Source organism: Chelonus insularis, unplaced genomic scaffold, assembly GCF_013357705.1.
Source record: "Chelonus insularis isolate UGA/USDA-ARS -01 unplaced genomic scaffold, ASM1335770v1 contig_88_pilon, whole genome shotgun sequence".
Taxonomy (NCBI): domain Eukaryota; kingdom Metazoa; phylum Arthropoda; class Insecta; order Hymenoptera; family Braconidae; genus Chelonus; species Chelonus insularis.
The window spans coordinates 1307356-1324336 of NW_023276776.1; the positions used below are offsets into that span (position 1 = coordinate 1307356).

Consider the following 16981-nt stretch of genomic DNA (forward strand, 5'->3'; position numbering starts at 1 on the left):
AATTCTTCCTCCAAAAATTATAAGAAAAAAATTTAAATAAATTCAACTAGCTAAACAAACAAACTTATAGGTTAAGTAGTTATAAGTACAGGAATGTGAAAAAATTATTCTCTTAACCCTTTGACGACTACGAGGATACATGTGTTCAGGCCAAAAATGGATAAAATTAATATTAATATAAATTAAAAAGCCGATGTATACCTTTAAAACCTTATGGTCATGAAAGGGTTAATAAGATAGTTGTACAAACAATGGAAATATGACAAAGTGTGAATAAACGAAATTTTAAAAGTCAAAAGTATTTTTACTCGTCCACGAAAATGATTACATCAAAAACAAACTCAGACAAAAATGACAAATTTTTGTTTTTATATGAATTAAACATATAATAATTGTAATATTTATATATATATATATATATGTACACACATATAGATCTTACGTTATTTTTATTAAACAATGACTGTGATGTTTTATGACTATTATGATATTTTTTTAAATATAAATAATGGCACAAAATTTACTGTATACAACTATGTTTCACTTAAATGATCAATTTCAGACTTTGGATCAGGACTTAAAGAACTCCAATTAGTTAGCGAACATTCTTGCATACTTTCTGTTCGTTCTGTGTTTAATAAAATTGGATTCACAGAGCAAACTTGTTCAATAGTATACTGTTGCTTAACAATGTCATCAACCCATTCATCAAGTTCATCAACAACTCTTTCTTTCACTTTTATTTCAAATTCTTTGTTTTGTTGATGAATTCCGATTTTTTTAATAACATCTTCATACCATTTTACACTAAATCTACGTTTAAATTTATTGGATCCATGATTTAATTCTTTAGATTTTATCCAACTAATGTTACGATTTTTCCAATATTGTAGTGGTGTTACAAAAAAGGACATTTGGCCAATAAATATTGTATTAGATAATACTACAACATGCCATTCGCCTATTTGGAGTGGTTCATCAAGTGATGGTTTTACAGATCCAAGTAAAGATGTTTCCTCAACTTCAAGATGATTAATATCAACAATAAATCCATTTGGTTGAATCCAAAGTACTGTCAAGTTCTTTGGAGTAATAAGCACATCATTAAATTCATAAGAAAAGACTGGATTCGATAATGGACCGATTCCGTTTAAAAAATTACGGAATGTTTGTTCTTTTTTATCATAATCTGTATTAACAGACAGTTGAACAACTCTATCCAACCATTTTTTATTAATTGAAATATGACGTTTAAATTTAATAAGTGCTTCGATACGTTTAACATTAATATCATATAAACTTGAGTTTGATTTGGAAATGTTGAAGGTAGCTTCTGTTAATATTAAAATACCTTCAAGTTTATTTTCTCGAAAATAAGCAGTCGTTTCAAGCAATTGAATATTTCTTGCAGTTTTAAAGTATTTAAAAAATACTATTCTTGCAAGTGAATTGGATATAGTGAGTACCAAATCATCATTCAATGGACTTAAATCACCATGATGATATATATTCTGCCAGTACATATCACTAGCTATCCTAGTGTTATTGTCTCTTTCTGGATAAAGCCATTGTTCAACTTTATCAATTATTCGCTGATCAATTACTGGTTCAAATTTTCTGGCAAAAAATAGATTTTTATCTTTTGTCATTTTTATTCTAATAAAGTCATCTAATTTAAAATCATTTGGACTGCAACCGCACCAATCAACAATCGCTTTATACTGACATTTACATCCTAATTTTCGTTTCCAATTAGTTACGTGAAGATTGTTATCCACATAAGTATCACAGAATTTCGAATTTCTTAAAACTGTATGAAAAAATGATTCAGCAGGCAGTAAAGTGTATTGAAATATTTTTAAAAGACCTGATACAAGTGCATCAGGTTTGGGATTTGATACATACTCTACAAAATTACGACTTAAAGCAACCCAATCACTACCACCATCAATCTGTATTCCTTTTGATAATTTGCGATCACCTAATCGCCACATTCGTGCTTCACACTCGAAAAAAGTTTTATCTAAACCTTGTTTTGATATAAATTTTTGTACATCTCTACCATGAGATTTGACAAAATTCAAACCTTTATTCAATGTTAGAAAATCTATTAGCTGCTTATTTGTTTTAATTGGATAATCTGATTCTGAGAGATTAACTAAAAAATCCCAATCTAAGTATTGAAGCATTTGTTGAGCAGAAGTAAGAAATGTTGTTAATAAACTTGCACCACCCCAAATACTTGCATGACGTAGTCCAGCACCTTTTGCTACTATTATATTCTTCCTTTTACATGCCTTCTCCACTTTCAACATTTCGCGATACATATAATCTTGTCGCTAAAAGAAAAAAGAATTTATTATCATATAATAATATTGTAGTTTATCTAAAATACAATGACAGTAAACTTACTGCATCAACGTGAATATAATAAAAGTGAGATGGATCATAAAGAATGTTAATCAACCGTTTAACTTGTCTACTAGCTCTACCGTTCAATGTCAATAGATATGCTATCCTTATTGGTGGTTCTTTTTCAGTTTTAAGACTGATATTTCTAGCTTCTTGAGCTTTAAACTCTAAAATAAAATTAAATACTCTATTTAATACACACGAATGCAAGCATAAAATATTTAATAATAGCTAGAACTCACTTTGAATACCCGTGTGCCAGACACTAATTCTTAAATAACCACCACAAAATTGAGTCCTATTACCAGGACATTTCATGTTGCAGTGAGAGTCTGGTAGGCGTTTAAGAGCTGATGGTTCTTCTGATCCACAAAAGCACTCTATTCTACTTGAGAAAAAATCAGAAATGTTTAATGATAAAATGGTTATTTAATAATCAATAAAGAAACTAAAAGTTGAAAAACTGTAAGATACCAACGAATACTCTGTTCCTGCATATGGATATCCTGACTGCAAACATAAAAAGGCACAGTCCTTTGGAGAATTCGTTGATTTAAAAACTGCATAATAATCCCCAAGTATTCTATTAATTTTATCATCTTGAAAACATCCTAAACTGGTGGGTTTTTTAATAAAACCTTTTGAATGTGGGCATAATGAGTAAAGTCGCTCAGGATATAAATTTCCATATTGATTTAAACATGAAATATTAACGATTGATTCTTTACAAATTTGAGTACGAGCTCTTGTAACAGCACTAATTGATTCTTTGCCAGTTATTTCACAAGCTGGGACAAAACCCAAAGTATCTTTGTCCAATTTTAATTTTGGTGTACGATTTTGTGATGACTGATTATTCGTATTAGATTTATCTGGTGGAAGCTTTAATTGTTTTGATTGTTGAAGTGAATCTTCCATTTTAATATGTTGATAAGTTGATGAGATCTACAAAATAATACAATTATTTGTTTATTATAAATATTTAAAATTGTATATATTTTATAAATAAATAAATACTTCTGATGGTTGAATTGATCTTCCATTTTGATTATCAAGTATAAAAAATGAATATGCTAAATAAATTTGAATACACATTATAGCACTAACAATTACGAAAAATATTCGATATTTTCGTAAACAACTTGAGGTTCGGCCTTCAAGTATTCCTTTTGTTACGGCCATTTTTTAATTTATTCACTCGTTTCAACTAATTCGAATATTTTTTATCCTTACACGACTCATTTTGTTATCTAAAAATTTTTAGATCCAATAAAATGGATAAATTTTATAATCATTCACACATGATACACTTTTTCATCTGACAAACGCTTCTCTCATCATATGATTTTAGCTTGCATTTTTTTTGTTACCAAACAACAGTTGGCAGCAGTGTTCGCATTAAACCCGCGATAATTTGAAACCAAAAATTTCGCAAAGACTACAAACAAGGGATTTCCATCTAATTTCGAAGTATTAATTGATATATGCTAGTACAATAAGGTAATGAAATAAAATTGGATTCCATTAAAATTTTATTTAATTAAAAATTTTTCTTTAGTTCGGAGACATATTTTTTTAAAGAAGAAAATCATCGATTTCATCGAATTATTTCTTATCAGACAATTTTAGTAAACAAAGAAAAAAGATTAGTCATGATTTTTTTGAAAAATATTCTTCCTATCATGTGAAAGTAGATCCGGTAAATGAGATTAATGCTCATTAAGTTTATTCGGGGAATATTTTTAGTGTTACCAATGTAAAAGTTTAATAGTAGTAGTGTTTTTAGTCAAACAGTTGATGAGTAAAAAAAGCAATCATCGTGTGTCAAAATCGGAATAACGCGGGGATTACAGAAGAAATGAATGAAAAAAGAGCGAAGTAAAAAGAGAATAAAAAGAAGTGAGAAAGAACGACAGACGGAGCTTTATCTTTATTATGCGCTGTTGAGTGAATTGTCAAGTGAAATCAGAAATGGCTGCCAACGATCAACAGCAAAAGGTGAGCGCAGTGCTTTTCTTCAAGTTTTTCGTGTCATTTTCGTGTGAAATTGTGATGGATAATATATACATTTAATTCCATAAAGATTGTATCAAGTGAGCTTAAAATCAGATACAACTATCGTCGTCTCCATTATTCAAAATTCAATACAAAAAATAGTACTTAATGTTGCGGCTAAAGAAATACGTGTGTATATCCGAAATATCAGCTGAGGAAACGTATCAACCTTGAGCCTGAAAATTCCGTAAAATATTTGACAGATGATAGAAATATTTTACTTACATTTGATACAAGTTGATAATTGTTATTCAGATATTTCATCAATCTCTGTGAATTTTTTTACATATAAAATTGAACGTAATACAACTTAAAAGCATCAGTTTTCATTTTACTTTGGCAGTATTTACATTTGAGAGTCCAGCTGTCACATTTGTCATCTGTGAGGGTCATAGATTTTTATCGTTTTACATATTAATTATGTCGTTGAACTATTAATATTAATACATTAATTAAAATTATTATTGAAATAACTGATTTTTTAATAATAAAAATTATTATCGTTGTTAACGTTGTTTTGAGTCACGTTAGTGATATATCGAGATAATTCATGAAAAATCATGCAATCTATAAATCTGCTTGGTGACCAAATGGAGAAGGTATTTACAAAGTTTATAATGAAACAACTACTCGATTATATAGTTATGGCTGACTTTTTTGTGAGACATTTTTCATTTAGTTTATAAACGTATGTCAATCTAAATTTGTAATCTATGCTGTTCATCCATTTTTTTTTCATCAATGATTCATTTACTGTGAGCATATGCTTAATAATATTATTAAATATATATTTGTGGACATTTTCAAATAAAATTTTAGTGACTTGCAATTATTTCCACTTGATTAGTGATGCTCACTCATATTAAACATACATCATACGCAATTCTACTATTACAACGTTTAAAGTTATCGTTATTATAGTAATTAAATATCAGGAAGTTTTCATTTCAATTTTTTTTCATCAATTTAAAAATTGTTATTGTTCTTATCTAGAATTCTATTTCAATATAGTGTTTATTTATCAATTTAAAGCTAATAAATTTATGATTATTCATGTAATGTATTACATTGTATTAATCTTATAAATATTTTTGAGAGTTAAGTTTATTTAAAATAAATATTTAATTCATGGAATTTCTTCTTTTTTTTTAGGAGCAGAAAGAATCAAGAGAACCTGCTCATCATGCACGACGACCAATGAATGCTTTTCTTATATTTTGTAAACGGCATCGGGGATCAGTAAGATTACATTTTCCTCATCTTGAAAATCGAGCTGTAACCAGAGTTCTTGGAGAGTGGTGGGCAACTTTACATCCTGATCAAAAACAATCTTACATTAATTTAGCTCAAGAGGTATATAAAAAAAAAATAAATATTTTTTTTAATTTAAAAATATTTCACTTAAAATTGTATTATTATTTTTTTTCAATAATTGTTTTTAGTATAAAGATGCATTTTTAAATGCCAATCCTGATTTTAAATGGTATAAATTACCTGCACCACCTTTGAGAACACTAAGTACACGACCAACAAATAAGAAACAGGAAGTCGGATCAAGTTATGAGCAAAATTCAACTACAACCAACTCCAATTACGAATCTTCCAACTGTACAGAAACAATAAGTAATCAAGCTATTCAACCTGGTAAATTAGCTGATGAATCTCAGATTGGTGGTTTAAGTTCCTTATTTACACCTCAAAAAATACCACAAATTAATAATCAGTCAATGATTATTGAAGATGACACAATTAATAATGAAACTGATGAAGTAATTGTTCCAAAACCACCGAAGAAAAGATATACAGAGTTGTCTATTGATGCGGAACAAAAAAGAGACTGTAAAGCTGATTTATTTGGTGATAAAAAAGATGAATCTGCTGAATCTAATAATAATAATGATCATAATCATTCAGATGATGAAGAAAAAAAGCATGCTATTGCTGCATATGTTGAAGATAATCTTCCTTCGGAGGGAAATAGCTTTCGAGGTGAACGAAGTTGTAAAGGATTACGTTATCAAAAGTTTCTTGCTGAACAAGTTCGAAATGTTGGTTCTTCATTAACTCAACAAACTAAACGACGACGTATAACTGGGCTTAATAAGTAATTTCAAATATTCTTTCAATTATTTTTTCACTACTTTAATAATAATAATAATATGAATTAATGATTTTTCTGGTCTTAAGGTTGACAAATGTTGATAAGCAAAAAGAAAGGCGAAATTCAATTTCATCTAATGTAAGTGAAAAGACTGATTCATTGAGCAGCGAAGGGGGCAATAGCTCACGCAGTGATTTAGAACATCTTGTTGATAGGTAAGTCTTTATTTAAGATTTTTCTTCCTAAGTAAATATTATTTTCCAAAATTGACTCATAAATTGTAGTGCTGAGGGTAAAGTTGAAGCTTCAAAACCTGAAGATACTGAAACAGAAGACGCTGAATCACAAGATTATGGGTCGTGGATGTCACGAAAACGATTTAAAGCCGAGTATATATTTAATTTATTATTTACTATAGACATAAATTTTCTTTTTGTTTATTTTAGTTATTTGGAATAATGAATATACAATAATATATCTTTTTTTAAGGGACTTTAACTTGGAGAAAAAAATTGAAGCACTACCATCATTGAGTCTTGAAGAATTTCAAGAAAAAAAAAAAAACAGCAACGTACAAAAAAGAAAAAATCATCTCAAAAATTAAATACCAATTCAACAAAAAGAAGTCTTTCAAATCAAAGTAGTCAACAAAAAAATACTCAAAATAATCGAAAAATGTCGACTACGGCCGATGATTCTTATGAAGATTCAAACAATACACTTGTAGGTAGTCAAAAGCGGAAAGCAAGAAAGCAAAGTATTACTCGTAATACCTCTGCAACTGTTTCTAAAAATTCTTTAGACCAAGGAGCCAATCAACGTAAGTAGAATAATCTTTCTTAATGTTGTTTTTTTTTTTTTTATAATAATAATAACAATAATAAAAAGGTAAAAAACTAATTAAAATTTTTTTTCATTTAAATTATACAACAATAGCTTGGTGTGCATCACCCGATCTCGAGGCGTTAGCATGTCTTGCGGAAATAGCTGCTAATCGAACGAAACTTACCAAGTAACTCAATTTTACTTTCTCTCTTAATCATAATTACGTGTTTTTCAACATCCTGTTTATATTGTTATCACAACTATTATGTTTACATGTGCCACTATTATTACGTTAACTTAATGGCATAAAGTAACGAATTTACAATTTCTATCTACATTAACCGTATTACTATTATCACTATTACTCTTATTGTCATTCTAATTATTCTGTACGAGTCAGGCTCGTATTAATTATTTTCATAGAGTTATTTGTTTTCTTTTTTTCACGTGTTAAAAATTTTCAGATTTTATATTCAAATCTAATGTAATTAATAGTTGAATGATATTTATGACTAATATTTTTATTACTTGAAAAGTTGTATTAAGAAAATAATCGGAGTAAATTTATTTTTTTCACAATATTTTCAAACCATTAGTGATAAAACAAGTGTAAATTTGAAAAATGATAGTCATGTTTAATTTTACCATTGAACTGAATTTATTAATATTACACTAGATTTATTTATGATAACTGACGCTTCCAGGCGACTAATTCATTATTGTCGTGGTGCTTAAATTTAATGATATAAAAGAAATATTTATATACCTTATTAGAAAGAAGTGCTAAAATATAATACGAAGATTTAAAGGAAAAGAAAAAAAAAGATAAATTTTACGACTTTTTGCACGATTTTTATTGGCGATTTGCAGGGACATTGAGTAGATTAATAATCGGGCATTTTAGATAGAGATATTTTAAAAATATTGGTGATATATAATAAAACAAAACGAACGTAAGATTATTTTTTACAATAATCAATGTTCTTCTTATCAAGATAAAAAAAAATGAAACAATTATATATTCAGATTTTATTATATACATAATTTAAAAACTTTGATGTATATAGATTATAGTTGCAGTATTATTATAAAGTGCTCTTGCGATCGTCAGAACAAACAAAAATTTATAATCAAAATGTATAAAAGATTTGTTTATATATGTAAACCTGCACGTACGTACATACATTGAACCACCGTGACTTATGTAGACAAATTTTTACTAAGAAAAAACAAATAAATAAAATATAATATTTTAGTTATATATCCGCACTAATTTTTGATAGTATCACCTATCAAAAGGGAACAAAAAAAAGATGTAAGTACGTATAAAGGTGTTTAACATAAGATTTATTAATATACATATATCAATTAATGTATTCTTTCGATTTTAAAGACTAAATGGAATTAAAATAGGAGAACGTAACGTTGAATGTGGCATGATTGAAGAAAGTAAGAGACTCATCTGTGATTTTGGCTAAAGGAATTTTTAATCTTTTATATTTTTCTATTAATTATTGTCTTTTTAATTTGATGATTAAACTATTGTTATTGAAAAGGCATAAAAGCATATTATGTGGAGGACATCATTAGCAGCTTAATATTGCTAGCCTTATGTTGCAATGTTTACTGGGTGGATTCATAATAACTTTATATATTTCAAATGTGCCTTTAAACAGATATGTATAATTGACTAACAAATGACCAAACTACTCCATAATTCTTCAATTTATTTCCAATTTTTCTTTAGATATTTCTCGATAAATATTTTAATATAATATCCTATATTATAAAGATATAAAAATCATCTTTAACCAAATAAATATTTTTCATTTCTATCGAGATAGGCTTAGTATGTCTATACACGACCTAATTAAAGTAATCAGACATTTCCTCAAGTGTGGAAAAAAATCCTAGATGGATTTTATTGCACAAAAATCCATGTAACTATTAGCTTTAATGATGTAATTTACACGAGTTTACGAAAAATTATTTCATAGATATATCTCTATCAATATATGTATATATTATATATACAAATATGTAACATATTGTATACTGTTTATATGCGTAAATAAAATTGCATATTTTGATGTAATTAGTGTTATTTATTTATCTTTACAGTTAATCATTTCAAATTTTCCCGCTTTTTTCAAAAGTTTGCTATATTCACGTCACCAACGCACTGTACACAAAGTCGGCCATCTTTAAATCCCATTACAACGCGTTATAAATAAAGAAAGTGTGTCGTTTGTGTCATCAACAGCTAAGTTTTGACATTTTTTTTATTACAAACAAATTGTTAATACAATTAAAAGTCAATAAAATTTATTTGAAGTTGATAAATAACTTTTCACAACAAAATGGGCGTCATTTTTCTTGAACATATTGGAGGAACAAGATTGTTTTCCTGTGCTTCATGTGACACAAATCTTACAAACAGAAGTCAGCTGATCAGTACTCGATTTACAGGAGCTACTGGCCGAGCATTTCTTTTTAATAAAGTTGTTAACCTAAGTTATAGGTTAGTAATTCAATTAAAATTATTATCACATAATTTATTTACAATAATAATAATAATTTATTAATGATGAATTTTGGAGTAATTCGTCCTTGTATATTTTAGTGAAGTCCAAGATCGTGTAATGCTGACAGGTAGACACATGGTGAGAGATGTGAGCTGTAAAAATTGTGATGCCAAACTTGGTTGGGTATATGAATTTGCCACTGATGATAATCAACGATACAAAGAAGGACGAGTGATATTAGAAAGAGCATTAGTCACTGAAAGTGATGGAATGGGAGAAAATATTTAATACAATTAAAATCAATTGAAAAATATTACGTTAATGAATCGTATAAATATTTATGTACTTATCTATAGTTGCCAATAGATCAGTTTACATAATCCACTCGACTGTTCATTATAAAAGAAAAAAAAGTGAGAAAATAATGTGTTCGATAAATACTGCTGTATTAATTTTCATATTATAATATGAATGAGTGTCTTATCTTATTACATATTTGATTTTGTATTATGTTCAAGACATGATAATTATCATGATAGTTTTTTAGTATATAAATGAATAAATATAATGTAATAGTAGTTAGTAATGTCAATTAGTCATGAATCATATAATATTTATTGTTAAAAAATGATTATGTCATTTTTTATTATCAGGATTGATTCCAATTATTAAGGAAATTACAAGATAAGAAAAAATATACACATTAAATAATAAAATAAACTATTTTATATATGTTATCTCTAATAAATTGCAATAATAAAATAATGTAATAAAAAAATTTAACTCAATATTTTTTTTTAAATTATTTATACAATTACTATTGATATTAGTTAACGGTAATATATTTTTCGAATAAAGTCTGGGGATTTTTATTTGATACACATATGAATGTTTATCAAAGGAGAGAGAATTTTCAGTTTGATAAGTTTCTTCCATTGGTTAGTATTACCTTGAATCAACCAATCATATGAGGTTATAGAGCTCAACAAGAACAGAGCAGTGAACCAGACCACCACCAGACAGCCAGTGTGGTCACGTAGGCTCACCATACCGCATGGTGGACATATACATATATGTATACTTTTATTTGTATTTATTCGACAGAAAAAAAACGCATCGTTAAAATGCTCTAATGGTGAATAAAGAAGTGTATAGTGTGGAGTTAACCGTAGATGACTGTTTAAAGGTAGATAAACTGTCAACAAAGCTTGGTAAAAATTTATCTATTTTTTAAAAAATAATATATTCATCGGTTATTGAAAAAAAATATCGAGATTGAAAAGTACCGCTTGAATTGTTTGTTTCTACAGTTTAATGGCCGAATCTTATATTGAATAAAAATTCATTTTTCAGTTAAATTCATGTAAATATGTGATTTTATTTTATTTACAATAATTAAAATAATGATTATTCTTTTTTTTAGAAATTTAACGGATTTGAGAATTAAGGATAACGTAAATCCAAACATTTGAGCTGGTAGCCAGCTGCCCTCTCTTTTCCACTATCCCCCTCGTCTAGTCTCTGATAGGCGAGTGACGCTTACTTATACAACGCAAAACGGCGCCGTTAAGACGAGGATCCCTCGGAAATTTGAGCCGCATCAGAAGCACACGGATTCTTTAATAATTGAACAGTTACTCAGATTCATAAGTTAATATATTAATAAAATTTTTTTGACGCCAAAGTTATCAGCCATTGTCTCCGTATTTTGATTCCGAATGACGAATATTGTTCAAGACGAAAGGGAGGGAGCGCGTAAGTTTTTTTCTCACTGCAATGCCGGAATGGATTATGGCAGGCGAGTCCTATAAATACACACAGCACGGGGTAAACAAACTTGACCTCATCGGAATTCTTATCGAAACATACGACAATCTGAGAATATAAAAAAAATTCGTTAATTTCAATTTATAAATATACATACAACTTAATGAACAAGCTCGAGAATCAAGTCAATATATTATCAGCATAATAATAGACAAATAAGAGTTGGGAAAGGTTCGTGTCGACGAGAAATAGCGGGGCGAATGACCTGTTGTGCGTTAGGTGGTGCTCAATTTTACTTCAATTCTTTTGTTGTTATTTTTATCTTTAACGTATTTACTCTGAAATACTTGTTATTTATTTATAATATTATAAATGATAATTACTTTTCATTAATCATTAATAATTGTATTTAATTATTTTCAGGATACCGTGCAACGTACTATAGGATAAATTTATTTTGATTTAATTAATCGTTAACGATTAGTAGAAGAAAAATTTCAAGTAATTACTTGAACGAAATAACGGATAAACCAAAAATGAAGTGGTCACCGGGTGCTTTATTTTGTGAGCAAGTTGGCGAACTCACTCGTGTTTTCTCACAGTGGAATGAGTGCGAGCAAACGGTCGTTCTCTACGCTCTTTTACGTCGAATACCAGCAGTTCAAGCTCGATTTTTGGCACAAGCTGTACAGCATTCTCTTCATGCACTGTCTGAACTCGATACTCAAGAGCTTAATGCCAACAATCCAGGTTTATATTTTATTTTAATCCTACTTAACCTAACTTTTATTCTGAAAGAACAAAAAAAGATTTAATTCATTATCTAATTTTCAGCTTTCATTAATTCACTGCTATCTGAATCAACTGAAGTTGCAATTAATCAACTTCTAGCACATCTTCCTCTGTTACGCCCTGGTAACGTTGAGTGTAAACAGTGTTATCTTGTAGCCATTCCCGAGCTTGTGAGCCATTGTGTAAGCACCGGACAGTTTACAGAACAGACACAGCAATTATTGAGTTACACTTTAATTCATCCTGCAATAACTAGCCAAGATCGACGATCATTGACCCAGTGGCTTAGACATTTAGAAGAAAGAATTAGTGGCACACCACCAATTCATAGTCTCGAAGAGTATACTAATACAACTGGTAGATGGGATACAACATGGCACAAGAGTTCTAAACAGCAGCAACAGCAATCATCCAAGCAGTCTAGTTTGTTTAGTAATCAAACAGGAAATACATTTAATGTTCAGTTTCCTCCACCAATAACTCGTCAACGTCGATCAAATAGCTTAACGCCACCAGTTGCTCCTCCACATCATCTCGAAGTTGCAGAGCGTACTAATAATACTAATAATGCTACTAGACATAAACCCCGAAGCTTTAGTGTTTCTGGTGATAATTCAAGCAGTTTAATCGGCCTTGGACCTTTAAGTCCTCAAAGCTCATGCACTAGTAGCGGAAGTGAGGGACGTCTAGATGAAGCATCGAGTCGTCCACTCAGTAGTGGTATGAGAGACGTACCACGATGGCTAAAAACTCTTCGTTTACACAAATATAGTTATCTCTTTGTAACTATGAGCTATGAAGAGATGCTTCAGTTAACCGAGGATCAATTAGCCGAACAAGGTGTTACCAAAGGGGCACGGCATAAGCTCGCATTGTCAATTAGTAAATTACAACAACGTTATACAAGTTTAATTAATTTAGAAAAAGATTTATTACAACCTGCCTGCGATTCTACTCAGCCAGGATCTTTTTCACAAGGTCCAGCTCTTCTTGTTTCTACTCTTGATGAACTTAATACTATACTTGTCACTCCAATGAAGCCGAGTCAAGAAGATGATCCCCAGGATATTCCTGCACAATTTACTAAAGTTCTTGGAAAATGTAATTTTTATTTATCTACTTTACTGTTTATTCTTAGTATGTTTTTATTAATTATTATTATTTTTTCTATTTACAGTGTGCAGTAGACTGGCTTTAGATAGTGTAGATGATAACGTGTTGTGTGGTTGTATTAGTATCTTAGAAAAAGTTCTGCAACATGACTGTTTCACACCGAATCAGAAGGAGAAAGTACAGCAATGGCGTAGCCGACTTGGAAATCCACGACCAACACCGAAGTAAATAGATTTATACATTTTATTTATAATATAAATAATAATAATAATTTAATTTATTATTTAATGATTAATAAATAATTTTTTTTAGGTGGCAGCATGGCAATTATAATTATAACAACAGAAGATATTGTAGTCCACAACAGCATAATCGAAAACCGAGCCTTAACCTAGGTCATGTACATTCAAACCATTCACAAAATAATTTTATGATTAGTCCACATAGAAATAGCATCTCAACACCATATTTACAAAATAATCATAATCACGGAATAAACTCGAACAATTTAAGAGCCATTCACGGTGCAGAAAAGAGACCAAGTCTTCAAGAAAATAGTTTGGAGGTAAATAATGATGTCTTTATTTTTATTTTAACACTTGAAAATTATTTTTATTAATAAATAAATTTATTTTTACCAGCAATTACAAAGAACTTTACAGCGAACATTTAGTGCATCTCGCGATCATTTTCTCAGTCAAAATAATACTTCCCTTGAGACAACTGAGCCAGAAATAAATTCAAGACTTGAGTCATTATGCCTACGGATGACTGAACAAGCCATTGGTGGATTTGGTGAGGTTTAATGATTACTTTTATTTTATTTTTCCTAAAAACACACACACACACACACTTTGCCACATAATAACACGCTTGCGTAAGAAAATAATTATAAATAATATCGACACAGGGAAATAAAATAATCCTCACGAAACAAAAAAAAATATGTCCAAAATGAGACACCACGATATTAGAGTTACGTTTTACCATTTTTTTCTTTTAACGAATTTATAAATTATAATTATATTGACAGCTTGCAATTGTATTATTTATAAACTGACACAATTTGGCATGCCAAATGTTATTAGAAAGATTGATTCTTTCCTAACTATTTACTATTTCTATATGAAAATATTATTATATTATTATATATAAAATATATTATGATGATAGGGAGTAATTGGGAATGATCAAATTTTAAAAATAAAAAAGAAAAAAAAAAGTGAGACGAACGCGAAGATTTATTTAGAGAAAAGTGAAAAAATGAAAAAATAAATAGAAAATTGTGCGGTATATGCAATATTGTGTTATCCATTTCGGGAAATGGAATTATTCTGATTTTAAAACTTCAAGTGAGCATTAATGAAATGCAATGTATTAATTAACTGACTGATTGATAATTTTTAATGAATTCTGTCGTACTAAGATGAATTTTGCAATTTCGACTCTGCCGATAAAAAAATAGAGTCTGTAATAAATGAGATGAATCTTCGTGGCAATTGTAAAGAATATTTGTTTTGTATTATATATAATCGCTGATAAATTGTAGAAAGAAAATATCTTTTGTTCTCATAATGACAAATGCATTACATTTAAATTAATTAAAATGCTAGTGTATGCTAATATAGTGTATACTATTCAGTTCTTATCGTACTAATATTAATTTTATGATATCCCGGTGGCAGTATAATTAATTAAGATTCAAGACCGTTCTCTATCGTACATAATTCCATTACTATAGATATATTGATATTTTTGTTTAATATTTTTTTTTTTGTCAATTTTTGAAATGCATAAGAAAAAAAAAACGGTCTGTAAATTGACAAAAGGTATATTGAAAAGTAAAACGAGTGCAAGTCGCTGTATATGTACTATTATTGTTTTATTTCATCAAAGTTAAAATATAGTATGTAATAGTAATAATTAATTAATTAATGTAAAAACAAATATCATGTAATGCTTATAACATCGAAGTATGTGGCTTTAAATTGTAAACATATTACGTACTATGCGTTAGCACTTGAAATAGCTTTGCGATATACCTTAGTAATATTTCTTGTGCAACAATAAATTTTACTAAATATTATTAACTAAAGCGAAAAAAAAAAAAAAATACAAAGAAAGACTGACTATTTCGCGCGCCTGTGTAGTCAAGAAAAAAGAAAAAATTAAATTGTCTTGATAGATAATTACGATCTCTTATCATTGCTTAAATATTATACTTATTTTTAATATTATTGTAATTAAATTTATCTTTTTAAATATTATAATTAATATAAATATTATTAGCATTATCATAATATTAACATTGAATATACTACTTGGCGCGTGAATAAAATAATTGGAAGACTGCGGAAAGGAAAAAAACCTGTCAAAATAATAATGATTAGAGAAAGGTATTAAATAAAAGGAATAATAGTAGTAATTAGAGTAATATTGCCGACTATAGCATTATATTACATTTAGAATTAATAATCAATATGACTACTTGGTGATTGCTTCATTCGAGTATCCCCAGTGGTCATCATATTAATGAGCTGGCTCGATAAAGTTACACCAAGCAATTACCAATACCCAAGATTATAAAAAAAAATTAGAAAAACAAAAAAATAAATAAGAAACATAAACTCTAGAAGAAATATTAAAATAATATTAGGGAAAATAAATAATATGCTCACAGTGGTGTAAAGAAAAAAAAAATTAATTTTTGAAATTTAATTATTTATACTTTTTTTAAACAAAAGAAATAAAAAAAAAAAATATGTAACTTAATGGACGTCATGAATTGTTTTCGCAAACTTGAAAGATGATCAAAAGCTAGTCAAAGGATATGTTTTCTAATTTTTATGATTTCAAAGACACATAGTGTTTAATTAATCATAAACATATACAACTCTTAATAATGCAATATCAACGATTTATTATACTCACTTATGTATGAACGCGAAATATATAAACATTTTACAACATAAGAAAATTGAATAGGCTTCACGTACTGAATTAATGAAATTCACATGAATTAATTGATGAAATGATGATACGTAGATACATAACGAGGCAAGAAATAATTAAGACTGTTCTTGGATCTGTATATGTATAATTCCAAGAATTTCTTTAAACGTAATATTCAGTGAAAGGACATAATATTTAATCAATTATAAAGGCAGGACCTAAATTACTTGAATGATACAATTCAGAGTTGCTGAAATGATTGAACAAAATGTATCATTCAGTTCAAAGTCGCCGCCTATTTATTTATTTGACGGCATTTTTTTAATCATTATCATGTTTAACGATAAGGTCTTTTTGCATTAATAGCTATAATCTTACAGTTAATATTAATAATAATAATTCATTCACTATCATCATAAAAATCACTGCAAATATATAA

At 28.5% G+C, this 16981-nt stretch overlaps 4 protein-coding genes across 7 annotated transcripts; 3 read left to right on the forward strand and 1 right to left on the reverse strand.

The window, feature by feature from the left end:
• Positions 1–314: 314 nt before the first annotated feature.
• Positions 315–3757, reverse strand: oxt (Xylosyltransferase oxt). Its single transcript, XM_035090891.1, has 5 exons — positions 3430–3757; positions 2891–3357; positions 2655–2797; positions 2413–2579; positions 315–2339 (listed from the first exon to the last, which is right to left on the reverse strand). Exons 1-5 carry the CDS (start codon positions 3592–3594, stop codon positions 534–536), a joined length of 2748 nt encoding a protein of 915 aa, XP_034946782.1. The 5' UTR covers positions 3595–3757; the 3' UTR covers positions 315–533.
• A 337-nt stretch (positions 3758–4094) lies between these two features.
• Positions 4095–7864, forward strand: LOC118071930 (HMG box transcription factor BBX). The gene is given in 8 exon segments (XM_035091427.1): positions 4095–4410; positions 5620–5820; positions 5910–6571; positions 6655–6783; positions 6853–6957; positions 7058–7121; positions 7124–7388; positions 7505–7864. Coding segments are annotated over 8 exon segments (1533 nt in total). The 5' UTR covers positions 4095–4383; the 3' UTR covers positions 7585–7864.
• Positions 7865–9571: 1707 nt separating this feature from the next.
• Yippee (yippee zinc finger protein) lies at positions 9572–10525 on the forward strand. Its single transcript, XM_035091848.1, has 2 exons — positions 9572–9914; positions 10017–10525. The coding sequence occupies exons 1-2, from the start codon at positions 9754–9756 to the stop codon at positions 10204–10206; spliced, it is 351 nt and encodes a 116-aa protein (XP_034947739.1). The 5' UTR covers positions 9572–9753; the 3' UTR covers positions 10207–10525.
• Positions 10526–10918: 393 nt separating this feature from the next.
• smg (sterile alpha motif domain containing protein 4 smaug) lies at positions 10919–14534 on the forward strand. 4 transcript variants are annotated; one of them, XM_035091846.1, is made up of 7 exons: positions 10919–11104; positions 11342–11673; positions 12109–12435; positions 12520–13578; positions 13655–13814; positions 13903–14155; positions 14232–14534. In XM_035091846.1, the coding sequence occupies exons 3-7, from the start codon at positions 12222–12224 to the stop codon at positions 14394–14396; spliced, it is 1851 nt and encodes a 616-aa protein (XP_034947737.1). In that variant the 5' UTR covers positions 10919–11104; positions 11342–11673; positions 12109–12221; the 3' UTR covers positions 14397–14534. The 4 variants fall into 4 exon arrangements, with proteins under 4 accessions (XP_034947737.1, XP_034947735.1, XP_034947736.1 ...); XM_035091844.1 differs by lacking the exon at positions 11342–11673 and having other exon boundaries at positions 10919–11129; XM_035091845.1 differs by lacking the exon at positions 11342–11673.
• The last annotated feature ends 2447 nt before the right edge of the window (positions 14535–16981 follow it).

What these genes read in the sequence shown, in the direction of transcription:
- oxt (XM_035090891.1), bottom strand. Translation starts at nt 3,594, where the DNA reads ATGGCCGTAACAAAAGGAATACTTGAAGGCCGAACCTCAAGTTGTTTA. An exon ending in GATCAATTCAACCATCAGAA is followed by an intron (nt 3,358 to 3,429) that starts GTATTTATTTAT and finishes ATTATTTTGTAG; the next exon opens with ATCTCATCAACTTATCAACA. An exon ending in CTGGCACACGGGTATTCAAA is followed by an intron (nt 2,580 to 2,654) that starts GTGAGTTCTAGC and finishes ATTTTATTTTAG; the next exon opens with AGTTTAAAGCTCAAGAAGCT.
- Yippee (XM_035091848.1), top strand. Translation starts at nt 9,754, where the DNA reads ATGGGCGTCATTTTTCTTGAACATATTGGAGGAACAAGATTGTTTTCC. An exon ending in GTTGTTAACCTAAGTTATAG is followed by an intron (nt 9,915 to 10,016) that starts GTTAGTAATTCA and finishes TGTATATTTTAG; the next exon opens with TGAAGTCCAAGATCGTGTAA.
- smg (XM_035091844.1), top strand. Translation starts at nt 12,222, where the DNA reads ATGAAGTGGTCACCGGGTGCTTTATTTTGTGAGCAAGTTGGCGAACTC. An exon ending in GCTTAATGCCAACAATCCAG is followed by an intron (nt 12,436 to 12,519) that starts GTTTATATTTTA and finishes TCTAATTTTCAG; the next exon opens with CTTTCATTAATTCACTGCTA. An exon ending in TTCAAGAAAATAGTTTGGAG is followed by an intron (nt 14,156 to 14,231) that starts GTAAATAATGAT and finishes TATTTTTACCAG; the next exon opens with CAATTACAAAGAACTTTACA.